Source organism: Oncorhynchus mykiss, chromosome 19, assembly GCF_013265735.2.
Source record: "Oncorhynchus mykiss isolate Arlee chromosome 19, USDA_OmykA_1.1, whole genome shotgun sequence".
In the NCBI taxonomy this organism is placed as follows: domain Eukaryota; kingdom Metazoa; phylum Chordata; class Actinopteri; order Salmoniformes; family Salmonidae; genus Oncorhynchus; species Oncorhynchus mykiss.
Genome location: NC_048583.1, coordinates 48,565,919 through 48,593,491, shown reverse-complemented (window position 1 = coordinate 48,593,491; position 27,573 = coordinate 48,565,919). Strand labels below are relative to the sequence as shown.

General features: G+C 45.0%; 2 protein-coding genes and 1 long non-coding RNA gene across 13 annotated transcripts in view; 1 reads left to right on the top strand and 2 right to left on the bottom strand.

Annotated features, from left to right (window-relative positions):
- The window catches only part of LOC110498046 (probable palmitoyltransferase ZDHHC14), an 89,226-nt gene extending 84,678 nt beyond the window's left edge, over positions 1–4,548 (bottom strand). For 3 of the 11 annotated variants that reach the window (XM_021574606.2, XM_036954984.1, XM_021574607.2), the window contains exons 1-2: positions 3,360–3,842; positions 2,231–2,534 (exon numbers count right to left, since the gene is read on the bottom strand). In XM_021574606.2, the coding sequence (XP_021430281.1) occupies positions 2,231–2,475 (245 nt within the window). In that variant the 5' untranslated portion in view covers positions 2,476–2,534; positions 3,360–3,842. The other 8 variants (XM_036954978.1, XM_036954981.1, XM_036954977.1 and 5 more) reach the window with 8 other exon arrangements.
- LOC118941487 lies at positions 1,468–11,391 on the top strand. The gene is made up of 2 exons (XR_005037762.1): positions 1,468–1,598; positions 9,713–11,391. It is a non-coding gene; the product is annotated as an uncharacterized LOC118941487 (long non-coding RNA).
- The window catches only part of LOC110498372 (AT-rich interactive domain-containing protein 1B), a 331,437-nt gene continuing 314,807 nt past the window's right edge, over positions 10,944–27,573 (bottom strand). The window contains exons 11-21 of the mRNA XM_036954974.1: positions 27,064–27,225; positions 26,705–26,914; positions 26,173–26,383; positions 19,345–19,483; positions 17,078–17,256; positions 16,193–16,319; positions 15,996–16,115; positions 15,824–15,899; positions 14,509–15,676; positions 14,245–14,375; positions 10,944–14,031 (exon numbers count right to left, since the gene is read on the bottom strand). Coding sequence (XP_036810869.1) covers positions 12,079–14,031; positions 14,245–14,375; positions 14,509–15,676; positions 15,824–15,899; positions 15,996–16,115; positions 16,193–16,319; positions 17,078–17,256; positions 19,345–19,483; positions 26,173–26,383; positions 26,705–26,914; positions 27,064–27,225 — 4,476 coding nt within the window. The 3' untranslated portion in view covers positions 10,944–12,078. The remainder of the gene's footprint in view (positions 14,032–14,244; positions 14,376–14,508; positions 15,677–15,823; positions 15,900–15,995; positions 16,116–16,192; positions 16,320–17,077; positions 17,257–19,344; positions 19,484–26,172; positions 26,384–26,704; positions 26,915–27,063; positions 27,226–27,573) is intronic.

Below are 27,573 nucleotides of genomic sequence, written 5' to 3'. Positions count from 1 at the left end.
GTGGGGATGTTTTTCAGCAGCAGAGACAGACACTAGTCAGGATTGAGGGAAAGGTGAACAGGGCAAAGAACAGAAAGATCCTTGATGAAAACCTGCTCCAGAGCACACAGGACCTGACTGGGGCGAAGGTTCACCTTCCAACAGGACAACGGCCCTAAGCAACACAGCCAAGGAGTGGCTTCGGGACAATTCTCTGGATGTCTTTGAGTGGGCCAGCCAGAGCCCGGACTTGAACCCAATCAAACATCTCTGGAGAGAACTGAAAATAGCTGTGCAGCAACACTCCCCATCCAACCTGACAAGGCTTGAGATTATCTGCAGAAAAGAATGGGAGAAACGCCCCAAATACAGGTGTGCCATGCCTTATACCCAAGAAGACTCTAGGCTGTAATAGCTGAAAGGTTCTTTAACAAAGTACTGAGTAAAGGGTCTGAATACTTACTTAAATATGAAATGTGCAAACATTCCTAAAAACCTGTTTTTGCTTTGTCATTATGGGGCATTATGTATAGTAGATTGATGAGGACAAAAAATATATATATATTTAATCCATTTAAAATAAGGCTGTAATGTAACAAAATGTGGAAAAGGTCAAAGGGTCTGAACACTTTACGAATGCACTGTACAGAATACACCCAGGGCTTGATCATACATACGGAACACAGTGAGAAAAGCTACCGGTCTAATTGAGCAACAACATCCATGGTAGGAGTTAGAAACAGACTTATCTTCCTTAGCACCACAGGAGGTTGGGTGGCACATTAATTGTGGTGGACGGGCTCATATTAATGACTGGAACGGGATACATGAATGGTATTGAACTCATCAAACATGGTTTCAATGTGTCTGATACCATTCCAGTCACTCCATTCCAGCCATTACTATGAGCCGTCCTCCCCTCAGCAGCCTCTTGTGCTAAGCACTGTCTGGCTCCTGGACCACAATGAGTGATTAGTCAGGACAAGCAGGGAAAAGAGTGACTGACTGGTCCAGTGCTGTGGAGACATCCCTCATGCTAATAGCACTCAGTGTCTAAATATATGCTCTCCCCATTGTACTCCATGGGACCTGGAAGTCACTGAGGGCCAATTTACAACCTCCTGAAAATGGATGAGAGGGACACAGGTTGTCGTGCTGCTGAGATCAACCAGGCAGCAGGCACGGTTATTAAACCAGGGACAGACAGTGGGAGAGGAGAAGTGGTGTCTGTGGGTATAACAGCCTGCTGCTCAGGTTTTACAGGCTCCACATTTCACCACATTAAATATAGTAATAAACAACATGTCACAAAGAGCTCGTCTGAGAACTGGAGACATTTTAGAAGAGGGTAAACCAGTCTAGGCATGGGGAAATCTAGAACAAGAGAGGAAGCAATGAAGAAAGAGAGAGAGAGAGAGAGAGAGAGAAAAAAAAAAAGAGAGCAAATGGTCGAGACAGAAAGATGCACGCCTACATCAGAAACCTCAGTTGTTAAGCATCTAGTAATAAACAACATGTCAAAGAGCTCGTATGAGAACTGGAGACATTTTAGAAGAGGGTAAACCAGTCTAGGCATGGGGAAATCTAGAACAAGAGAGGAAGCAATGAAGAAAGAGCTGGTAAGTGTGATCAGTAACAATGAGAGAGAGGTTGTCTATAGCAAATATTTTAACTAAACTAAAATGTATTTATTTATTTGGAAGGATGACCTCAGGTTTATTCAATCTACATGAATGGACATGTATCGTATGATAGATTCATTCAAACACAGATCCTGTGATGACAGAAACTAGAACAGCCACACCTTTTCAAAGGAAACCAGACAGGTGTTACCATGATGAGTAACTCAGTAGACAAAGGACATCAAGTGGGCTGTCCCTGTCAGTAAGAATGATGCATGAGAGTTAAGACAAGTCTTCTATGCTATCTACACCATATTGATTGCTGAGACTTCCAGAAAAAGGTCTGAGACTAAACATTAAAGCTGAGCTAACAGAATTACAAGGCTTTATACAACTCTACCAACTCATAGACAAGATGCTGCTCAATGTGACAGCTCAAGGTGAAAGAGCACCTTGAGGAAGAGTGAGAGGCCTGTCTCATCCACATACAGGCTACCACTGGCTTATCAACAGTGACAGGTTGGGCCATAAACCCTGGCTCTTTGTTAGCTACAGCCCCAATGCCCTGTTCATAGGCAATGTGGGCCAAAGGATGGCAAAATCATAGGGAACAACCTTTAGCTACTTACTCAAAAGTGAAGAAGAGTCCGCTTGTGATGAGAATGAGGACGAGGGTGAGGTAGAAGACCCCTGTCTGTCTGGCCATCATGATCCTCCCATTGCAGTAAAATTTATTCCGCCCCGGGAAGGCTTGCCACTTCCTCTTTTTGGGGGTCCTCTTCTTGTATGGAGTTTCCATTGGGGTTGAGCTGCGAGTGCTGATCTGGCTGTATTCGCACTCTCGCATAGGCTCAGCCACCCCGAGTTGCAGCATCAATGGTCACTCAGTGAGATCCCCTCCACAGTTGAAGCAGTCCAGGGCCAGGAGCACCGCTGAAATGAAAGCAACAGAACTGTGATGTTAATCTACTGGAAAAATAGTTGTCTGATTATAGCCTGGTCCCAGATCTGTGTGTGGAGTATACAGTCAACTACTATGTTGTCATGCCAGACGGACAATTAATAGTTGTTGGCAAAACAATATAAACAGATCTGGGATCAGTCTGATTATAGGATCACATTCAATGTTTTGCAGATTATGTTGAAAGGAGCTAGTATAGGGTTTAGCTTGCTACCATTTTAGAGTTCGTGTTTTATCAGCTAGCTATGGTTTTATTCGTTTGTGGGCTATAGTTTCCAGCATGACATCCAGACCTATCCATCTTACTAAGCTACATAACTAACTAGCTTAGTAACGTTAGTTAGCTACCAGTGACAGCTTCTCACATGCTTGAAACTTTTCACTAGCTAGCAACTAGCACGCTTGCAACTAATGGTTTAATCAAATATACTTAGCTAATAAGTCTTGGCCCTAGCTAGCTAACTGAACTAGCTAACTACCTACCTACCATGACCAAATAAACAAACGTTAACTATCTTACGCTAATTAGGTAATGTTACCTGAATCACCCAGCAACATTACTTTACTATTGACTAGATATAGACAGCTAACGTCAGCTAGCTAGCAAAAAGAAAAATGCAGCCAAGTAACTAGATCTAGTTAGCTAGGCTAACGTTAACTCGTGGGCAAACTTCTGAGTGTTCTGTCGTTTCCTGTGAGCCAACACCCGTTTTCATTCACCAAGCATTACGGGCACATCCCGGACCGCATACCATCACAGAAACCCTCCAGTTTTGACAGCCCTCTGGACAGCTCACCAAAGAAAGTCGAGACTGCTGGTACGCCACTTTTTTTCTGGTCTCCTTATTCGTGTTTGTTGCAAACTGCAGTCGAAAAAAATATCATAATTTCTCTCGGAACAATAATTACAAAAGGCTTACGACTGATTTGAAAATATCAAACACTTCAATCATGGAAAAATCAGAGGATAGTCTGGGTAGGTCCCACGCCACACCATTTCAAACTCAACCACAGTGGAAAGACGCGCGAGTGATTCTCAGACAAGTTTGCGTGTGATACGAAAAATCAGAACGCGCTTGCAGGTCCAATTTCCATCTACAGTTGCTAAATTTGGGGATATTCACATAATTATGTCACGTACTCGTTCGCTTGCGTAGTGAAAAGATGCACCATTCCCAGCAAGGCTGTTGAAACATCGGGATATCCCACTGTGTTTGTTCGGAAAGCATTCACACTGTTATCTCCATCACGTTGCACTGCTCATCGCAACTAACAAACAACAACATACCGAGCACACATCCCGCACTCCTCGAAACACATTCTTCTTCGTGTGAATTTCTGGCAGACCAGACGCTGTGTTGAGTATTGCTGCCTTTCAGAGGTCGGAGTGCATATTGCACATTTATCACAAAAAAAGGAAAGGGGAACATTATAAATTGCACAACCATCTAACCCTGCAACGGTCTGTCCCCAAAACCCATCCCACTACTTTGGCCCTAAACGATCTTACACCAGGCCATCAGCCTTGGAGGATGGAACCCCTTCTATCAAAACTCCCTGTAGATCTTCTGCACTAAAATCACTCAGACCCAAATATTTATCTGCTGCTGCAACTACCACGCCTATCTTCTGTGATGTCCACTCCATCCATGCAGTTCAGTTAATCACCATGGCTATAATAAAGCACTGCTCTGTTTTCTTGACATAGCTATCAACAAAACAAGTCCTACAGGCTCTAGTTGTGTTGCACCGGGACAACTGCCAGTCACATGGTCAAGTGCCACAAAGAGGGCCATACTGTACCAGTCAAAAGTTTGGACACACCTACTCATTATTTTACTATTTTCTACATTGTAGAATAATAGTGAAGACATCAAAACTATGAAATAACACACATGGAATCTTGTAGTAACCAAAAAGTGTTAAACAAATCAAAGTATATTTTATATTTTTCAAAGTAACCAACCTTTGACTTGATGACGGCTTTGCACACTCTTGGCATTCTCTCAACCAGCATCGTGATGAATGCTTTTTCAATAGTCTTGAAGGAGTTCCCATATATGCCGAGCACTTTTTGGCAGTTTTTCCTTCACTCTGCGGTCCAACTCATCCCAAACCATCTCAATTGGGTTGAGGTCAGGTGCTTGTGGAGGCCAGGTCATCAGATGCAGCACTCCATCACTCTCCTTTTTGATCAAATAACCCTTACACAGCCTGGAGATGTGTTTTGGGTCATTGTCCTGTTGAAAAACAAATGATTGTCCCACTAAGCACAAACCAGATGGGATGGCGTATCGCTGCAGAATGCTGTGGTAGCCATGCTGGTTAAGTGTGTCTTGAATTCTAAATAAATCCCAGACAGGGGTAAAAAAAATATATATATTGTATCAATTTTAGAATAAGGCTGTAACGTATCAAAAGGTGGAAAAGGGGAAGGGATCAGAATACTTTCCGAATGCACTGTATGGGTTGGATAGATCCACTTTTTCCAAAAAAGCATGGATCCACTTTTCCATCTCTCGTAGGATGCTCAGGGCAAACATTAGAAATCTCTACAGCCAAACCTGTCGCCACAGGTAGACCTTCATCCTGGTCAGGTTCATTTTCAAAGGACTCATTACTGCCGACTGACTCCATCTCATGATCCTCAGACCAATGGGATCCAACATCCTCAAGATGCTCAAGCGATAAAGTGGATTTCATTTTACTTGTCTTTTATTCAGGGAAAGAAGGTTTGTACTTAGCACCATGGTTTTTAATTTTTCACATCTTCACACTTCTCTCCTGCTGTGACACATCCCCTCTCCGCACTTAATCTTGGTCAGTGGATAGCAAATGCATGAATTGGTGGATAGCTGTGCAACAGGAATTATGGGGAATGTAGTAGCCCATTGATCTCATTGATTGCACATCTGGAAAGAAAATAAACACAAATGTCTAATGCCTGAATAATACAAAAAAATAACATTCATATACTATCTACAGCTTCACTAATAGAACAAATATAATCAATTTATCATGAAAATGATGCCCTTTTAGATCCTGAATTCTAGTCTACCATGTTTACATCAACAGGGTAGTCATTGTCAAGTGTGCTCCCTCTTCGGCCTCTAGATCACCAGGCTGCTTGTTATGGCGCACACCTGTCACCATCGTTATGCGCATCAGTTTATAATGACACTCACCTGGACACCATCATCTCCTTGATTGCCTGCCCTATATATGTCACTCCCTTTGGTTCCTTCCCCCAGGCCTCATTGTTTCTGTTTCATGTCTGTGTGTTGGTTGTGTTTCTTGGTTTGTACTATGAGTCATGCATGCGTTCATTAATTAAATTATTCACTCACTTCCTGAACTTGCTTCCTGACTCCCAGTGCACATGTTACTGTCATATGTGTACCCATAAGGTAATCCAAACCAGCTGTCATACAGACATGCCCTCTAATGCCAGCCTCGTCATGTGATGCTGCAAGTTCCTGAGGTCCTGCTTTGGTCATGGTCATTTTCTGGGTTCTTCACTCCCCCATACCACCTACACACCACAGAAATCCTTAACATCTCCTAGTCTGAACAATGCCTCTGGCTTCCAGCTTGATTCACTCGATCACTCCCACAGCCCTCCTACACATCTCCAAGTCTGAACAATGCCTCTGCCTTCCAGCTTGATTCACTCAATCACTCCCACTGTCCTACAAACATGTCCTTGTTCAGTCAATGCTCCTCTTTCACAGGCAGGCTTAGAGAACTCTGTCTGAGTCATTGGGCATACATATGTATTATCAACAGGTCTCTCAGCGGTGAGAAATAGACTCCGAGAGAGCACACAAAGTTCTTTTCCTGTACTGTATGAGAAGCTGAGTGGGCTTAGATCACTACTTTGCACTATTGAGTAGAAATGAGAATGGAAAAGGAGCTCAATATGCTCATTAGTCTCTCAGAGTAGTGGTACACATAGCCTATACATCATTCTTCATCACATCTCCACAGGTTTTTTCATATCCAATACATTGGAAATACAATTTTATGTTCATAGTAAAATGTGGATATAGTGCCTTCAGAAAGTATTCATACCTCTTGACTTATTTCACATTTTGTTGTGTTACAGCCTGAATTCAAAATGGATTAAATCGTTTTTTTCTCATCTGTTTCTCATAATAACAAAGTGAAAGCATGTTTTTAGAAATGTTAGCTAATTTATTATCTACAATGTTGTTGATCCATCCTCAGTTCTCTCCTATCACAGCCATTACATTTTGTAACTGTTTCACTATTGGCCTCAAAGAGAAATCCCTGAGCAGTTTCCTTCCTCTCCAGCAACTGAGTTAGGAAGAACACCTGTATTTTTGTAGTGACTGGGTGTATTGATACACCATCCAAAGTGTAATAAATAACTTCACCATGCTCAAAGGGATATTCAATGTCTGCTTTTTTTAAATCTACCAATAGGTGCCCTTCTTTGCGAGGCATTGGAAAACCTCCCTGGTCTTTGTGGTTGAATCTGTGTTTGAAATTCACATTGTGTTTGTACCCCACACAAACATAATTGTATGTGTGGGGTACAGCGATGAAGTAGTCATTCAAAAATCACGTTAAACACTATTATTGCAACTTATTATGTGAGTTGTTAAGCACATTTTTATTCCTGAACTCATTTAGGCTTTCCATAATAAAGAGGTTGAATACTTATTGACTCCAGAAACATTTAATTTCAGCATTTCCACCTTGACATTATGGGGTATTGTGTGTGTAGGCCAGTGACACAACATCTAAATGTAATCTATTTAAAATGCAGGCGGTAACACAACAAAATGTGGGAAATGTCTAGGGATGTGAATACTTTCTGAAGGTGGTTGTAACATTTACTGTACATGTAGATTGATCTGCAGTCTCAGGATGTATTGCCATGAAACACATTTCCAATCAAACAGCATTTGGATGTTATAATCCAAAACCCTTTCATACTAGTGGATTACATCATATGAAACGTATATACAGTATAATGAGGCTGACATAGTGGATAAAGCTGTTGTATTCATTCTCAAAAATCTGTGACAAGCCATGGATGTTTTCAATGCTTTTCACTGACCCTTAATCCACAGGGTCAGAATTTAAATCCTGGACTGGTAGCATGTTTGACCAAAGTGCTGACATATGATTAGGCTTTATTTGCTTAAGAAAATGACTGGATATGATATCCCTTTCCTCCAATTTAAGAACCACATGGGGTTGATTCAGAATCTATCTGGGCCTTTGTCCAGGGATATATTCTAATACATAATGGAAGGATGGTCAGTGCTGTGACCAAGTCCATTCAGTATCAGAGTTGTCAAATATAATCAATACCCACTGGGCACACATTGGTTAAATCAACGTTACATTGAATTACATTGAACCAATGTGGATTAGATGTTGAATTGACGTCTGTGCCCATTGGCTAGTCTTTGCATGAGAATGTGATGATAGAATTACCATTTACATGAAATGGGGTGAATACACACATTTGTTCAACTAAATACACCAGCGTTTTCCAAATTCGGTCCTTGGAACCCCACGTTTTGGTTTTTGCCCTAACGCTACACAGCTAATTCAAATTATCAAAGTTTGATGATTAGTTGATTATTTGAATCAGCTGTGTAGTGCTAGGGCAAAAAACAAAATGTGCACCCCTTGGGGTCCGAAGACCGAGTTGGGGAAAACCTGAAATATACAAAGAATCCCCATTTTTACAGACTGATTTCCCCCAAAAGATATTCAAAAACTACATACATGCAAACAATCTCTCACACACACTCACACACGCTCTGGCACAACTTCCAGCCTTGCTGTCAGAGCTATGACTCAGCCACTCAGAAGCAGCGCTGTGTGGGAGGCCTACTCCTGTGGTGGTGGTGGGCCCTGAGTGAAAATCAGCCACCAACGCTAAAATCCAATACATTTACAGTACAACTACCCACGTTCTGACACAATCTGTGCCATGTTCTACATTCTGAACTAAGGTATCTTAAGTGGTGCTCTGAATCATAGTATTTCATTCGAACATGACAATCTGCTTACAAACAACCAACACAGACTGCCAAAGTACAGGTACAGTAGTTTGAGAATTGTAAGGAAGGACGTTTTAGGTATACGAAGTACCTCACAGGCACTATTATAGAAAAATATATACTGTGGGTTCTTATCTGCTTCCCCAGTTTGGCTCTGCACAAGAAGCCTTATAATCGTCCCTTTAAAATCAAACCTGAAATGAGATGATGACATCTAATGAGACCATCCATGTCAGTAACTGGAATGGTGTTCTTAAGGCAGTTCAAAATAAGATCAAAAATAAGTGCTTTATTTGAGCAATAAATAACCACAGAGGGTAAGCTTGAAAAACAGTTTTTTCTCTGTCTGATTGAGGCTCTATCAGACTGATCAACTCCAAAGTACAGACAGTTTTGCTTACCTGACCCCCACACTTATCAGTGATGTTGTGGACAAGGAATGATTGAGGTGAAGTCAAGTGTCTTGTCCTCATTCACTCTAGGTATGCTGCACATACAGAGAACGTGGCCTAAATCACATAGAGCAGTCAGCACCATGTCATTTCATCCAATTTCATCATGCTTGTGATTGTGGTTGGTGAGTGTTCAGGTCAGGAAAATGCAACCTGGTCTCAGTGCATTTCGCATTATACTGTATGTAAATCAGAGACACTCCATTTAGTATGATATGTTACATTTCGTATAGTATGCATTAATTAGTGGATGTCCATCACCCCTAGGCTAGGGGTTTAAGAGTTAGGCTAAAGGGGTTAAGGCTAGGGTTAGGGTTAGCTAACATGCTAAGTTGTTGAAAAGCAGCTAAAAAGTAGTAAGTAGTTGAAAAGTTGCTAATTAGCTCAAATGCTAAAGTTGTCCATGATGACTATGCACACTCTTGGATTGCATCCTACCTGGAAGGCCGCTCCTACCAGGTGACGTGGAGAGGATCTGAGTCTGCACCACTTACTGTCACTACTGTTGTCCCCCAGGGCTCGGTTCTAGGCCCTCTCCTCTTCTCTCTATACACCGAGTCACTCGACTCCATCATAATCTCACATGGTCTCTCCTGTCATTGCTATGCGGATGACACTCAACTACTTTTCTCCTTTCCCCCTTCTGACACCCAGGTGGCGACAGGCATCTCTGCGTGCCAGGATGATATCTCAGCTTGGACATCGGCCCACCATCAAGCTCAACCTCGACAAGACAGAACTGCTCTTCCACCCGGGGAAGGCATGCCCGCTCAAAGACCTCTACATCATGGTTGACAACTCCACAGTGTCACCCTCCCAGTGCAAATAACCTTGGTGCGACCCTGAACACCCAGTCGTTCTCTGCAAATATCAAAAAAGTGACCCTCTCCTGCAGGTTCATGCTCTACAACATCCATAGAGTACGACCCTGCCTTACACAGGAAGCGGTGCAGGTCCTAATTCAGGCACTTGTTCTGTCCCACCTGGACTACTGCAACTCGCTGTTAGCTGGGCTCCCCACTTGTGCCATCAAACCCCTGCAACTTATCCAGAACGTTGCGGCCCGCCTGGTTTTCAACCATGTCACCCCTCTCCTCCGCACATTCCACTTAATGCCCTTTAAGTGTAAGAACTGTTTGAAAAGACTGCCTGAAATTTCAGACTGTTTTGGTGGGATGGAGTTTTGGCCTGCCTGGTGAAATCACCAGGCGGTTAATTAATTAATAGACCAATAAGAGAGATAGTTCCAAACCTCTCTGCCAATTACAGGTAGTTTTCAGTTTTCCCCTCCCCACTCAGACCACCTCCAGATAGTCCTAGCAGAGTTCTTGCTTGAGAAATTGCTCTTTGCTAAGAAGCTATTTTTGTTTCTTTTTGACCATTTTAATTGAAAACAATCACATTAAGGTACTTAATTGTTACCCAGAAATGATTTGATATTGAGATAAAAAAAAAAATGGCTGCATTGGGCCTTTAACAATATGAGAGCTTGGGACTATAAAGTTCTATCTCCAATTGAATCAACATATTGTTCTGTTCAATGTTCTCTATCTATACAGGGTGCGTTTGTAAATTCACTCTGGCTATCTACTCTGATTTCAGAGTGTGCCAGGGCACAGAATAACCGGGGAATTTACGAACACCCGTTGAAAAGGGCCGTTGTCATTAAACGTTGGCAAAAAAAACGTAATTCAATTGTTGCTAGCAGCACAGTTACAGTCACCAGTGTGCACTCTTTTTGCAGATAGAACGTCACAGTCTCAAGCTCTCAAATAGTCAATGTACATTTCATTCATAACATGCTGGAACACAGAGTATAAATATGTATATCAAGTCAAAGACAGTCAATGAGTCAGAAGAAAAAAGGCAGATTTACAATGAGTTGTCATATTTTGTGTGTGTTGTGGGTTCTTTTCTGAGGTTTATTTTTGAACTACATTGTCTTGGCTCAAAAATATACCCATTTACATGAATGGAGGACATACAATAAAATAAATATATTCACAAGTTCTGTAACCTCAGCGAGTTATCCCTGACCCTGGCACTTTCACGTTTGATGACCAAATATTGTTTTGATCAGCTTGAAGCTATGGTACAATGCGTAGAGGAACGTTATACATACAGAGACCTACACAACCTCCAGGTTCAAATATCTGACCCCAATAACAAAATAACAATAACAAATCTCACCAATAATAAAAAGTAGTTGTAATAATCTGAAACTTGTTTTGATAGTGAATGTAAAGTGAAAGTGGTTCCAATGTACAACAGTCTATATACAGTATATAGTGCCAACTTGAGATAAAAAAGGAAATAAAACAAATGCAACACAAGTGCTTAAGATACTGTTCTTTTGTGAAAGTTGACTCCCGGATGTAGTAGCAATGATTGACAACAATGAAGCAAGTCAAACATTTGACACTGTTAAAAAACAATCTAATTGGCTGATGCAACACTGCCTACCCATGGTCAAAATTACATATTGCAAGTGCCATGAACAGACAACTCCCACTTGGCCTATTGCACATTTTTCTCCAGCAATTGAAACATTTACATGTTTGTTTAAAATCAGTGTTCTCTTTTTCTGAAAGTTTGGCAAGTTAAGTTTTATCTACAATATTTTTCACCATTTAAATAAATATGATCTTTGTAAACAAAACAAACCACATATGGTCAATACAGATATGAACATTTATACAATTCCAAAACATTTCAAAAGAGAAAAATGAAATGAAAGAATCCTCTCCAAAATCTGGCACCAGCTTTGGTTAAACAAAAGAAAACAAGGAAAAATAATATATACACGTAAACAACAGCAGGTATTAAATATCTGTATTAAAATCATCTTTCAAATCCCAAAACCAAAGTGTTAATGGGGGCAGAGGAGCTATATATATATTTATATATATAAAAAAAAACTTCTTCCATTTCATTGAAATAAAAATATAAAACCACAGAATAACGTGTTCCTCTCATCGTCTCTCTGTCTGTCTCTTGGCTCAGGTCCGTCTATCCTGCTGTCATAATTTTTTTACAAACTGAAAAAGTACTTCACATATGATGCTGGTCACCCCCTGGTTGAGCACAGAGGATATGGAGATGTCCAGGATTCGTCCCTCATACAGGACAAACTCTGGCCTGTTCTCCTCCACCTTGGCCATAGCCAGCAGAGCTTTGGCAGCCCGACACATCATGTTAATGCTGGGGGGCTCCATGGGGGGGTGGTGGGCCATGTGCAGCATGCTGTGGGGGTTCTGCTGGTGCTGGGCCATGCTCACTCCATCCTCCAGGAAGCCCATCAGGTTACCCACACTATTATTCTGTATGGCGATGGCGCGTGCTGCCGTAGAGTCTCCTTGAGCCAGGTTGGATAGGGTGGCCACGGCCATCTCGCGGTACACCTGGTTCTTACGCTGGCCCACGTAACGCACCAGGGTAGCGTACAGCTTCTCCTGGCGGCTGAAGGGTGGCGTGGCCAGCAGCAGGTCCACGTTGTTGTCCTGAATGCTCAGCTTGCAAAGGCACTCCAGCACCAGTCTCTGGGGGGTGAGGGGCGAGTGGGGGGTGCCTGAGGGGAAGGGGTCCTGGGCCTCGGCAGAGGGACACACCATCCAGTGGAGCAGGCCGTTCAGGATGGGCAGGCAGATGGTCTCTGGGTAGAGGGACAGGTCCAGCTGGCCAGAGATGTTAGCCAGAGTGACCAAGGTGTTCTCCCTGAGTGTAGCGAGACAGTTCCACCACCACTCATCCTTACTGCAGGCCAGGCCCCGCTCCTGCACATCCTCTCTCTGGTAGCTAGGGGGCGTCCTCTTCCTCTCTGGGTGCTGGTGATGGAGCAGCAGTAGTCTGCCCAGGATCAGCACCAGGCCTGGGTGACGGGACATGTCTGAGTCGTTCCCAGGGATGAAGGAGAGGCTGCGGATGATGTTGGACACACAGAGGCAGCGTTTGGCCAGGGAGTCCTGCCAGGGGGAGGACGTGGAGAGGGGAGCCTCGTCCAGACAGCGGGGCTCGTCCTCTAGCAGGGTGATGTGCTGGTGGCCCCCTCCCTGGTGCAGCCTGAAGGGGTAGGTGGGGGCAGAGTGGGTAGGGTGGCCCTCTGACAAAGCCCCTAACCGGGCACACAGTATATCATCGATGGTGGCAGTGATACCCATCTCTGTCTGCTTTCCCCCCTCTGTGTCCGGTTCTTTATTGAGACTGGCACATTCCTCTCTCTCTCCATCCATCCTGTCAGGGTGCTCTCCCCTGCGCTCAAAGTGGGCCTGGATGTGGGCGGTGGAATCACCCCCGCCTGCCTGCCAGTGGAGCAGTCCGCTAGTGAACTCTGTCACGTGACCCAGCTGCTCTGTCATGTCCTCAATCAGGTCCTCTTTGTGCAGGATCTTGACGGGGAATTTGTCGTACTTGCTGGCCTGTTGTGGCCTTGGCTCGTGCTCTGAAGGAGCCTGAGAAGGAGAGATTTCCTTACTTTCAGCTGAGGCTTCCTTACTCTCGGTTGGCTTTTCACTCTCCTCATTCTCTTTCCACTTTTCTTTCTCCCGCTCCTCTTCTTTCTCCCCCTCCTCTTCTTTCTCCCCCTCCTCTTCTTTCTCCCCCTCTTCCTTCTTTACCTTAATCTCGGCTTCAGATTCCTCCTTCGTTCCCTCAGGGGCTGGTTCCGTTGCACTGGGGGGTGACATCCCTTCCTCTGTCATTTTCTCTGTGATGTCAACAGATTTCTCTTCCCCCTTTTCTACTTCCCCCTTCTCCGTCTTCCCCCTCTCCACCTCCTGCTCCTGCTCAGGCTCTGGTGGGCTGGCCTCACAGTCCATCTCAGCTTCAGAGGTCAGCTCCTCCCCCTGGTCACAGGCTTCAGCCCCAAGGAGGGTATTCTGGCCGATGGTCCCTATCTCATACTCCTCCAGGATGCCAAAGATCTCCATCACACAGCGTCTGAAGTACTCCACTATCAGCTCCAGGAAGCCAGGCAACTGCAGACACAACAAAATAACAAATGGCATTAGGGCACTTTAGCGTCCCTTATTATCTACAGAGTATTCTGATAAAGATGTGTTGCTTTGTGTTGGGGTGGAGAACTGTCAAGCATGACTAAATGTAAATAATTTCAGAGTGACGTCAAGACTCAATCCCGGTATGGTTAAGAACGATAGTAAGAGAAGAGTGTGTAGAGTGTCTCCAGTTACCTGTGTGAGGGTGAAGGAGGCCACAGATCTGTCATCATACAGCAGAATGTTGATGGTGTCCAGGGCCCACGTACTCTCACCCAGCAGACCTGACTTCAGAGACATCATCACTCGCCACGCCTCTGGGGTTCCTGTGGAGAACACAGGGGTTAGAGGAGGAAGGTTTGTAATTAATACCTGTCACATATATCAAGATGATCACCATCATCCCAGTGCTAGTTTGACTTTACAGGGTATTAGAAAGACATTAGAAAGATCTCTTACCAGTGTCTTTTGAGGTAATTTTGCGACGTGGCTTGAAAACGGGCATGGTGGCCTCTACAGATCCTAGAGGGTAGTTGAGATCTCTCAGCAGGTTAGGTGCGACTTGGCCTGGGTGCCCATTACCCTGCCCTGGCATGGGCATCCCTGGTTTGCCTGGCATCTTCATGGAGCCCATAAAGACAGCTTTGTTGGGGGACATGCGTGCCTCCATGGAGCGTTGGAAGGAGCCGGGGCTGGGGGCTCGGGGCAGGTGGTTGGCCATGGAGGGGGAGGTCTGGTATGCAGAGGGGGGCTGGCGGGAGGACATGGGGGTCATACCACCTGACATGTAGGAGGACTGGCGATGGCCTCCGTGCCCAAGCCACTGACCATCCTGGATGGGTCGGCCCTCCAAATCATCTCCTCTCCCCATAGGACCATATGGCGGTACCTGGGAGGGTGCCCCCTGTCTGTTGGGGTAGGGATAACCCATGTCTGTCCTGGAGGGCCACATGTTGGGCCCCTGGGGTCCTTCCACTCCGTTGTTAGAGGGTGGCCCCCCGGACATCATCTGGGGGCCCATGGGGTGCTGCCCCTGGCCAGAGGCCTGCATGCGCTCTCGGCTATAGGGGGAAGGGTAGGGGAACTGGCCCTGCATGGGCCTCCTCTCAGGTCCAGAGTAACCAGTGGTGTAGTGGTTGTACATGTCAGGCTGCTGGCCCCTATACTGCATGGCATACATCTCCCCCTCATGTCTCTTTGCTGGGGGGCCATACATCTCCCCCTCATGTCTCTTTGCTGGAGGGCCGTACATCTCCCCCTCATGTCTCTTTGCTGGGGGGCCGTACATCTCCCCCTCATGTCTCTTTGCTGGGGGGCCGTACATTTCCCCCTCATGTCTCTTTGCTGGGGGGCCGTACATCTCCCCCTCATGTCTCTTTGCTGGGGGGCCGTACATCTCCCCCTCATGTCTCTTTGCTGGGGACCCGTACATCTCCCCCTCATGTCTCTTTGCTGGGGGGCCGTACATCTCCCCCTCATGTCTCTTTGCTGGGGACCCGTACATCTCCCCCTCATGTCTCTTTGCTGGGGGGCCGTACATCTCCCCCTCATGTCTCTTTGCTGGGGGGCCGTACATCTCCCCCTCATGTCTCTTTGCTGGGGGGCCGTACATGCTCTCCATGGGGCGCTTGTAGCCATGTGGAGAAGCAAAAGATTCCAAGGTGATTATTTTATTATAATAACATTCAATACTAAACCAATCATTAATTTAAACTCTGCTGTGCCTGCATCACGAGGCCTGCTCAATGAGCTCCTTAGTGTGTCTGTCTCTCACCTGTTGTTGAGGGTACATCCCTGAGGGGTGCATTCCATATGACATGCCAGGGTACTGCTGCGCGTAGCCTTCGTGTCTGCAGAGGAGGAATTCAATTAGTCGCTGAGGAACAGAAAGGAAGTTTCTAGACATCAACACAAACACTATTATGGTGGATGGTGGTGCTCCTCACCTCTGCTGGGAGGGGTATCTGTTGGGAGAGTAAATGCTGCCCTCGCTGTTGGAAGGTCCCATGTTGCTCTGGTTCCCGGGGGGGCCCATGCTCCCCTCCATCCCCATCAGATGGTCTGGTCTGAAAGACAGACAGTCAAGCCTTCAGATTGCATGAATACATGTTAACAAGGCAGAATTGGTTTCTAAACTGCTTACCTCCTGTCGTAGCCTGGTCCATATGGGTAGGGGGAGCGCTGGCCCATGCCTGATGTAGACCTGCCATACATATCCTGTATGCCACCACTGGTCATCTGGCCTGGCATGTAGGGCTCCCCTCCTGCCACTGTGGAGAATGACCAGAGGAACAAAGTATGAATGGACAATATGCTGGAAACACAGTGTATATTTCTAGTGTTGTTGATGTAATGGTTTATTCTCTAGGTGGCAATAGTCTCCTACTAATAATAATCTCTTTCTGCACGATCAGGAGATCCTGCAATGCCCTGACAACCCAGCTATGTTATTCACTCAGAGACAACATTTCTCAGAACCCAGCATCCAAACTCCAATCATCCTCTGCTCTCAGAGGTGAGCCAGTCCAAATGAACAGTCAGTCAAATCAGGTGTTGACCAAAAGACAGGGGAAAAAAACAGCATAGGTAAAAAAGGGAAAATGGAAAGATGAAGTTAGGACGAGAGACAATGACATCAGAGTGACTAATACATGCAAACAGCTTTGACGTTCCAGTCATAACAGTAAAACACAGGTATCTGTCCGCTCTGCACACCACCAGCCAGCCTGCCCGGCACGGACATGTGCTCAGACAGGCAACTAACAACCCTAGTAGAGGACACAAAGTGTCCATCGCACTGCTGGACCTCTAGATGTAAGTTTCTGTAAAACATTACAATAATGTTTTAAAAAATATATATATTGTTGTCACACGCAATTTAGTCTGGTGTGATGTTCTTAAAAAGTTCTGAGCAAGTCGCAGTAGGACTATGCTCTGCATTGGTCATGTTTGTACAACTCATCAGCTTATTGATGTGTACTGTATGGTGGTACGTCTGTGCCAGTGCCTGGGTCCATGTTCTACTCACCCTTTCTCATGCCAACGAAGGGGTCCTTCTCGTACTGCATCCTCATCATCATGTTAGGGGGCATGTTGACCCCCTGCTGGTACACACCCCCAGAGCCCACCAGGGGGAGAGAGTTACGTTTCTGGAAGGCCGGGTCGCTCACCTCAGAGAACGGGTCCTGCACACTCACAACACTGCTCCTAGAGATAGAGGGAGAGGGGTAAAAGGTGAGGATCTAGACCAGGGCTGTCAAATTCAATTTCCCCCGGGGGGCGCATTCGGTCTTCAACGAGGTCTGTAGGGCCACATTGAAAAGGTGCTATATTTCCTTGTTGTCAAAATTTGCTAAAAATAGTCCATTGTTCTTGGAATTTATTTAGGGTGATTATTGAGCTGGACACAGTCAAGAAACTGTATGAATAAAGGTCCTTTATTATTTCTACACACTTTTCATTAGGTTTTAGTCCATTTAAAGATTACTGAGTTTGTTTCCCCCACAAATCACATTTGATTATAAATTTTTTTACTCAAGCCACCCGCGGGCCGGATTGGACCCCCTCGTTGCCCAGATTCGACCCGTGGGCCATATGTTTGACACACCTGATCTAGACACTTTAATATACAGTGCTTCGGAAAGTATTCAGTATTGACTTTTCCCACATTGTTACGTTACAGCTTTATTCTAAAATGGATTATATAACAAAAACTCCTCAGCAATCTACACACAATACCACATAATGACAAAGCGAAAAAAGTTTATTTAAAATGTTTATGTTTGAACATTTATTAAACATAAAAAACAGAAATAGTATTCAGACCCTTTGTTATGAGACTCGAAATTGAGCTCAGGCGCATCCTGTTCACATTGATCATCCTTGGATTGTTTCTACAACTTGATTGGACTCCACCTGTGGTAAAATCAGTTGATTGGACATGATTTGGAAAGGCACACAACTGTCTAAATATGGTCCCACAGTTGCCAGTGCATGTCAGAGCAAAAACCAAGCCATTAGGTCAAAGGAATTGTTCGTAGCGCTCTGAGACCGGATTGTGTCGAGGCACAGATCTGGGAAGGGTACCAAAACATTTCTGCAGCATTGAAGTTCCCCAAGAACACATTCTTAAATGGAAGAAGTTTGGAACCACCAAGACTCTTCCTATAGCTGGCCGCCCAGCCACACTGAGCAACCGGTGGAGAAGGGCCTTGGTCAGAGAGGTAACTTTGACAGAGCTCTAGAGTTCCTCTGTGGAGATGGGAGAACCTTCCAAAAAGGACAACCATCTCTGCATCACTCCACCAATCAGGCCTTCATGGTAGTGTGGCCAGACGGAAGCCACTCCACAGTAAAAGGCATATGCTTGGAGTTTGCCAAAAGGCACTTAAAGACTCTCAGACCATTAGAAACAAGATTCTCTGGTCTGATGAAACCTAGATTGAACTCTTTGGCCTGAATTCCAAGCGTCACGTCTGGAAGAAACCTGGCACCATCCCTACAGTGAAGCATGGTGGTGGCAGCATCATGCTGTGGGGATGTTTTTCAGCGTCAGGGACTAGGAGACTACTCAGGATTGATGCAAAGATGAATGGAGCAAAGTACAGAGAGTTCCTTGATAAAAACCTGCTCCAGAGCACTCAGGACCTCAGACTGCGGCGAAGGTTCACCTTCCAACAGGACAACCCTAAGCACACAGCCAAAGACAACGCAGGAGTGGCTTCAGGACAAGTCTCTGAATGTCCTTGAGTGGCCCAGCCAGAGCATGGACTTGAACCCGATCTAACATCTCTTGGAAGACCTGAAAATAGCTGTGCAGTTACCCTTCCCATCCAAAATGACAGAGCTTGAGAAGATCTGCAGAGAAGAATGGGAGAAACTACCCAAATACAGGTGTTCCAAGCTTATAGCATCATACCCAAGAAGACTTTAATCGCTGCCAAAGGTGCTTCAACAAAGTACTGAGTAAAGGGTCTGAATACTTATGTAAATGTGATATTTCCGTCTTCTTTTTATAAATTAGCAAATCTTTTGAAAAACCTCTTTTTGCTTTGTCATTATGGAGTATTGTGTGTAGATTGATGAGGAAAAAAACAATTTAATTAATTTTAAAATAAAGCTGTAACCTAACAAAATATGGAAAAAGTCAAGGGGTCTGAATACTTTCTGAAGGCACTGTACGTACAGTGATACTAACTGAGGTAAAGAGGATATATATGGTATGTATACATACAAACACAGTCACATACACTCTCAGCAGTGAGAGTGCTTGAATGAGAGGGGATCATGGTATACCTGCTGGCTGGGATGGGGGTGACCTGTCCCTGGGGGGTGGTGGCTGGGGTGGGAGGCTTCAGGTCACCTGACATCTCTGCCATGGAGCTGCTGCCTGATGACTGTGGGGTCTGGGGGCCCTGAACGGACCCTGAGTTAGCTGTTAGAAAGCACGTAAGATAAAGGGAGAGAAAGAGAGAGATAGGGAGGGAGCAGAGAGGGGGAACATTTTTAAATCACCTTTATTGGGTCAAAACCCTACAGTACATAAACATTCAACCCTCAGTTGTCATGCGCCGTTGTCATGCACCGTGCTCATGTGTAGCAGCCTGTAATAAAAATTTGAGAGAGAGAGAAATGAAGAGAGGAGAGAGAGATACAAGGAAAGAGAGAACATTTGAGAGAGAGATAGAACACACAGTTGGTTACAAATTAACAGGAAATGTCCAATTTAGGCAGATTTAGCGTGGGGGGAGCTGAGGAGCGGGGGTTAGGGGGTTGAGAGGGGTTTCCCAGGCCAAAACCTCTTAGTCATTTCATGTGACCCTGAAATTCCCTGTTTCCAGCATTTCCCTTATGTAAATGTAACAACCATGCCACCACCATGGCCAAGGACAGGGGTGACATACAGTGCCTTCGGAAAGTATTCAGACCCCTTGACTTTTTCCACATTTTGTTAGGTTACAGCCTTATTCTAAAATGTATTAAATTGTCCCCCCCCCCCCCCCCCCCATCAATCTACACACAATACCCCCATAATGACAAAGCAAAAACAGGTTTTTAGAAATGTTTGCTCATTTATAAAAAAAATACAAAATAGAAATATCGCATTTACATAAGTATTCAGACCCTTTACTCAGTACTTTGTTGAAGCACGTTTGGCAGCAATTACATCCTCGAGTCTTCTTGGCTATGACGCTGCAAGCTTGGCACACCTATATTTGGGGAGTTTCTCTCATTCTTCTGTGCAGATCCTCTCAGGCTCTGTTAGGTTGGATGGGGAGTATTGCTGTACAGCTATTTTCAGGCCTCTCCAGAGATGTTCAAGTCCGGGCTCTAGCTGGGGCAGTCAAGGACATTCAAAAACTTGTCCCGAAGCAACTCCTGGCTTGTCCCGAAGCCACTCCGGATCTCTCTGTACTTTGCTTTGTTCATCTTTCCCTCGATCCTGAGTAGTCTCCCAGTCCCTGCTACTGAAAAACACCCCCACAGCATTATGCTGCCACCAACATGCTTCACTGTAGGGATGGTGCCAGGTTTCCTCCAAAAGTGACACTTGGCATTCATCAGACCAGGGAATCTTTTTGGTACCTTTCCCCAGATCTGTGCCTCAACACAATCCTTTGACCTCATGGCTTGGTTTTTCCGTTGACATGCTCTGTCAACTGTGGGACCTTATATAGACACGTGTGTGCCTTTCCAAATAATGTCCAATCAATATCATTTACCACAGCTGGACCTCAAGTTGTAGAAACATCTCAAGGATGATCAATGGAGGTGCAGCGGTATAAGGCACTGCTTTGCAGTGCTTGAGGCGTCACTACAGACCCGGGTTCAATCACAGGCTGTGTCACAGCCGGCCGTGACCGGGAGACCTATGCGGCGCACAATTGTCCCAGTGTTTGGCCAGCCAGGATTTCCCTGTCCCATCGCGCTTTAGCAACTCCTTGTAGCGGGCTGGGCTCCTGCGACATCGGTTGCCAGCTGGACGGTGTTTCCTCCAAGACAGTGGCTGGGTGGCTGGGTTTAGCAGTGTGCCAAGAAGCAGTGCGGTTTGGCAGGGCCGTGTTTCGGAGGATGCACGGCGTCTCGACCTTCACCTCTCGCGAGTCCATAGGGGAGTTGCAGTGATGGGACAAGACTGTAAATATCAATTTGTTACAAAAAAAAGGATGATCAACGGAAACAGGATGCACCTGAGCTCAATTTCAAGTCTCATAGCAAATGGTCTGAATACTTATGTAAATAAGGTTTTTCTGTTTTTTATTTTTAATATATTTGCTATAAATTATTTAAAAAATTGTTTTTGCTTTGTCATTATGGAGTGTTGTGTGTAGATTCCTGAGGATGGTTTTTATTTAATCCATCTTAAAACAAGGCTGTAACATAACAAAATGTGGAAAAAGTCAGGCGGACTGAATACTTTCCGAAGGCACTGTATGTGAGGCCCCAAATCCTTTTAGCCTATCAGAGGGCCCGCTGGGGCCTATCTCACTAACAGGGTTGGGTAGGTTACTTTCTAAATGTATTCCGCTACAGTTACTAGTTACCTGTCCAAAACTGTAATCAGTAATGTAACTTTTGGATTTCCCAAACTCAGTAACATAATTTGATTACATTCAGTTACTTTTAGATGACTTTCCCCTTAAGAGGCATTAGAAGAAGACAAAAATGTATGTTACCAATTGAACAACATCTATTGCAGGATAAATACATGTTAAAGTTTACATAACTGGCCATATATGGATGTTAAATTTGACTTTATGGTTTGGTTGTGTAGGCTTCTTCTAACCCATCGCTTTCTACTGCATATAATAAATACTATGATAAAATTATATCTTTACATTAATATCTATAATTTATACGTCCAAAAGTGTATGTACCAACTACAGATTGCCCCTTTAAGTCTATCAAAAGTGTGCAAGTTTGAGCATGTGTCCATTAGGTCTGTGGATTATTAATTATTTTACAGCATGAATTAGTCCCACTTTTATTCCATAGGCTGGGATCTGCATTATGCAGCTGTTGCAAGAGTGCATTTTTCACTGGCTGTCCACTGGTTTCAAAAACAATGATTGATAGGCAGCTTAAACTTCTTGAATTCAACCATTATTGGGTTCAAATACACATTTAGATTTGTGAACAGCCATCCACAACAACCACAGTCTATAAGGCGCAAGCAAATAGCTAAATGAGAGAGCAGCAGTGTGATTCACATCAATGCGGTGTGTAGATATTAATAATCAGTGATATCCAGATCGGCGTAAACTACACCACTGCTGTCATCCTTACCTCCAAGAGTTTATTCAAGTTGGATAATCTGTGGATGCCGACAGCAGTCGCACCATTGGAAGACATAGCTTGGACTGTAGCCTACAAAAGTCTATTCATGCTCTTTTCCCGCAATCCATCAAACGCATTTGTTGTGCCATCATAGTGGTCTCTGAGTTGTGGTCAGAAATGCCTAGGTGGTACAAACTTACACTTGCGCCCTTTTTCAATACTGATTTGAATGTTATTAAGAAAACAGAGAAGTGTCAAACATTTTTTTTTCGCAAACATCCTTTCCAAATGTAAAAGTAATCCTTGACGAAATCATCTAGTTTTTCAAAAGTGTCTGTCATCTGATTACAATATTTTGCTGGTAACGTGACAGATTACAGTTACCATTTTTTGTAATCCCTTACATGTAATTTATCACATGTAATCCAATACTCCCCAACCCTGCTCACTAACCACCACTCATTAACACGAGCCTCAGCACCTGCCTGCCGAGAGTAGAGGGGGAATGCAGGGACTGCTAAGAAGGAGCAGGAGAAGAGGAGGAAGAGAAGAAGAAGGGGGAGGGGGAGGAAGAGAAAGCCTCTCTGTGGGAATAGCTCATTGGAGAGCACCAAATTTGCCGCAGTCTCTGTGGAGAGTTTTATTTTGCAGCTTTTTGAAGATCGTTTTCCATTTTTGGCAGGGTGAACTCAGTGAGGGGTTCATGTGGAGGTTATACCTGAGGGCTCAACTGTAGTTAAAACACAAAGGGGGGAGGGTGTCTGTAAGGGCGAGGCTCACCCACATGCAGGCTGTACTGTACTATACTGTATTCTGCACTCCCTACAGTATATCAGAGAGAGTAACAGACTACTGTACCAGAGACCCGGCCATGCTACACTTCACTCAGGGGTAAGGTTTCTAGAATGATATGAAGCAAGTATCAGACCATATGATGCATAAATTGTATGATGCCATGGCTATACATTTTTCAGCGCATAGGAATATTCAATTATTGAAGGTCTGTAACAACACAGGAAATGATGTAATGCCACGCCGCATTACACATGAAGACCCTACAAAGCGAAAGAGGAAAAAGGCATGTATGCAGTAGGAATGAAGGAAAACATGATCGCTAGTTTTAGAAGATAAGAGATGCTGGATATGTGAATGAGCGTTTAGTGTAGCAGCTCCTCTCTGCACCGCACGCCTCTAACAGGAATAAAGAATGGCTTAAAAAATTCATACTACTTCTGAATTATTCAACAATACCCCCTGCCGCCACAACAGTTAGAGGGTAGAGGGAGTGAGGGAGGGAGGGAGGGAGGGAGGGAGGGAGGAAAAGGGGATACCTAGTCAGTTGCACAACTGACTGCATTCAACCAAAATGTGTCTTCTGCATTTAACCCAATCCCTCTGAATCAGAGAGGTGCGGGGGGCTGCCTTAATCCACGTCATCATGTCTGTATGTCTGTTTCATATCAATTCAAATGTATTTATAAAGCCACTTTTACATCAGCAGATGTCACAAAGTGCTATACAGAAAAAACTCCAAACAGCATGTCTGTCTTCCTGCCTATTTGTCTGTCTAGCTGCCTGCCTAATTGTCTGTCTGCCTATTTTTCTGCCTGCCTGCCTGCTGCATCTGAGGGATGGGAGCAGTTGTTGTCGGGGGTTAACTTCCTTGCTCAAAGGCAGAACTGTAGATTTTCCAACTTTGCCGGCTTGGGGATTTGAACCTTCGGTTACTGGTCCAGCGCTCTTAACCTATAGGCTACCTGCCTCCCAGAGAGAGAGAGGGATAGAGAGAAAGAGGGAGAGAGACTGATGCTTTCAGTGGGGCTGGGAGAGAGGGAGCAAGGGAGCAAGGGACAGAGGGGGAGAAAAGGAGTGGGCATGGGGGGTGGGGGTCTTTGGGATTCTCCTCTCTCCAGGATATCTCCTCTGCTCCATAGCCAAGCAACTCAGAAAGTGAACAATGGATCCAGTGGTTACTGAAAGGTTAACAGCATTCCTATCCCTCAGATGCCGCAGGCAGACAAACAGGCAGGCAGACAGACATGCTGTTCTGAGTTTTAGGCTGGGTTTCTGTATAGCACTATGTGACATCTGCCGATGTAAAAATGGCTTTATAAATACATTGGATTTGATTTGAAACAGGCATACAGACAGACAAGCATATAAACAGACAGGCAGGCAGAGAGACAACACTGGGTTGGAGGCAGACAGAAAGTAAGGCAGACAGGCAGGCAGACAGACAGACTGGGATACAGATAGGCATACAGGCAGGCAGACAGACAACACTGGGAAGGAGGCAGGCAGAAAGACAGGTAGACAGGCAGGCAACACTAGGAGGGAGGGGACATTTACACAGCGTGAACTCAAGTGCCCTTTATTCTACGTTCAGAGAGAGAGAGAAATGAGGGAGCGAGAGGAAGAGAGAAAGGTGTGTGTGAGTGTAAAGGTTGATGAAATAAGACAGAAAGCGCTGGCTCACAGGTGTGTGTGAGTGTAAAGGTTGATGACATAAGGCAGAAAGCGCTGGCTCACAGGTGTGTGTGAGTGTAAAGGTTGATGACATAAGGCAGAAAGCAGTGGCTCACAGGTGTGTGTCAGAGTGAATAGAGGTTGACTGGAGGTCAGCATTGTTTATATTCATTACTCCAGCCTCATGAATCAATCTCAGGGGGATCCCCCTCCCCTCCTCCGACTCCTCCCTCCCAACAACTCCTCTTTGCTGCTCAACAGCTTTCTCTACTCTGTGACATCATCACCTAGCTGTCAGCTATACATGGAGCCTGCTTCATTGACATGCTCAGTGAAGCAGGCAGCCAGGCAGGCACCTGGGAGCAGGATGGATGGCTGGATAGATAGAGGGATAGTTAGTAGATGTTAGAGATAGATAGACAGATAGACAAATCAGGCCAACATGAGGTCTCATCTGTGTTAAGAGCACAGTGCGGACATGGTTCTCTCTCCACTTCAATCAATCACACAGCACTATGTCATCTACTGTAAGTGAAGGTAATAGGGACTGCTCTGGTTCTTAAATGTACACATATTTCATTCTGTTTCAGCTTACGGTCATTTCTATTTTAGCGTATGTTCCAGTAAATAGACGCACTGACCTGGCTCAACATGAAGGTAAATATTAATATCAGAAGGTTATGTCTCCATCAACAGTCTAAGAGGCTGGGATGCAGACATATGCCTGAGTAGGTGTGTGTCTACATGTGTGTGTGTGTGTGTGTGTGTGTGTGTGTGTGTGTGTGTGTGTGTGTGTGTGTGTGTGTGTGTGTGTGTGTGTATGTGTGTGTGTGTGTGTGTGTGTGTGTGCTGAAGGTAGGTACTCCTCTCCAGCCCTTTAGTAAAAGCAATCTGGTGTGACTCAGGCAGCTGAGGTATTGGTGTTCTATTTAAAAAGCAGGGTAGGTCACTCTTCTCATCACCACTCTGAATTAGAGATGTGACCTTCACACTCCAGCTCTCTCTCCTTAGCTGGGCACAGTGATTGTGCTTAGAAACACTGTCAGGGACAACATGCAAATCAAAAACTTTGTCTTATAAATAGCATACCAGCGTAACCCAGAATTACATGACTTAACATTTTTAACACAGCAATCACATCAAGCCATATCTCTGCTTAGAGGTGCTGTCACTTGATTGTTTTTAATGTTGTTCAAAATGCTATTCCAAGACACCATACTAGTCCGAGAAAAGGCACACATTCTCCCATCTAGTAAGACTGTCTTGCTGGTGCATTGATGTCAGCATACAGTACAGTTTCACCTGATACAGTGTAAAATCATTACTATCATCATCACAATCATCATCATCATCATCATCAGTGTCAGTGCCGGTCCTTACCAGGAGAGGGCGGCTGCACCTTGGCCTGCTTCCTGTTTTCCCCCCCAGTCCCAGTGTTGCTGTCGGCCGGCTGGTCCTCTCCTCGCTCCACCTTACACTCATAGGCAAACAGGTACTGGATGTACTGCTTCTTCAGACAGCTGGCGGAGCTACTGGAGGTACCAACACTCAGATTGGTGGACAGCTCACGCCACTTCTTGTTCTTGTTCACCTTTGAGGGGAGGGGAGAGGATGTATAGAGGAGAGGAAGGATGGTAAGGGTGACAGGAAAGCATTAATACAATGGCATGTTAGTCCACTGTATGTATCCTGGCTTGAAACTACTAAACATTTGCTTTGCCCCACTTCAAAGCTACTACCAAATTAGTGATATTGACAAGTCTAATAAACCACATCGATAGTGTATAGCACTACGGTATTTCAGTCCAGCAATACATGAGAAAAGCACTGATATTTCAGTCCTGTAAGACATAAAGCAGTATATTTCAGTCCTGTAAGACATAATGAAATGAAGTCCGTGGTTGTCTCTCACCAGAGCTAGGCCCCCTATCTCCCTGACAGCCATGTAGAGTCTGCAGAGGTCCAGGGGCTTCTTGCCCACAGCGGGAAGGTGGGGGACAGGTGTACCCCTCTCCTCCATGAAGGACAGATACCGGTCCACCCAGCCACGCCTCTCCGGCTCCCCACCCATATCATACAGGCGCGTGATTCGTTCGTTAGTCATGGTGGACGAGTTGAGCTTCTGAGTCGGAAGAGATGGAGAGAGATATGGAATTAGCTCCAACCTTGCAAACTTACACAACTACTGAAATCAGTCATTGTACTGGAAAAAAACAACAAGAAATAAAACATTGGAAGATATTGGTTAAAATATAAGGAGGCGTGTCATACAGGGCTGGAGGGAGTCTTTGGCCAGACGGGGCTGCTGATGCTGTCACTGTCATCCCCATGGTAGGAGGACAGGCTGGCTGGGCTGGGGGACACGGGAGAGGGGACAAGCATGGCACCAGGGGTGGTGGGCTGGGAGACACACTGGGATACACTGTGCCCATCCTGAAACAGAGAGAGAGATAAACAGAGAGAGAGACAGAGGGAGAGAGACAGAGGGAGAGAGAGACAGAGGGAGAGAGGGACAGAGGGAGAGAGACAGAGACAGAGGGAGAGAGAGACAGAGGGAGAGAGACAGAGGGAGAGAGAGACAGAGGGAGAGAGAGCCAGAGAGAGCGATAAATATTTATATATATTTATATATATATATATATATATATATATATATATATATATATATAGAGAGAGAGAGAGAGAGAGAGAGAGAGAGAGAGAGAAAGAGAGAGAGAGAAAAGGAGGACAAAAACCAAGGGTGAGCACTTGTTGAGTCTTATGTAGGGTTTCCACCACTTC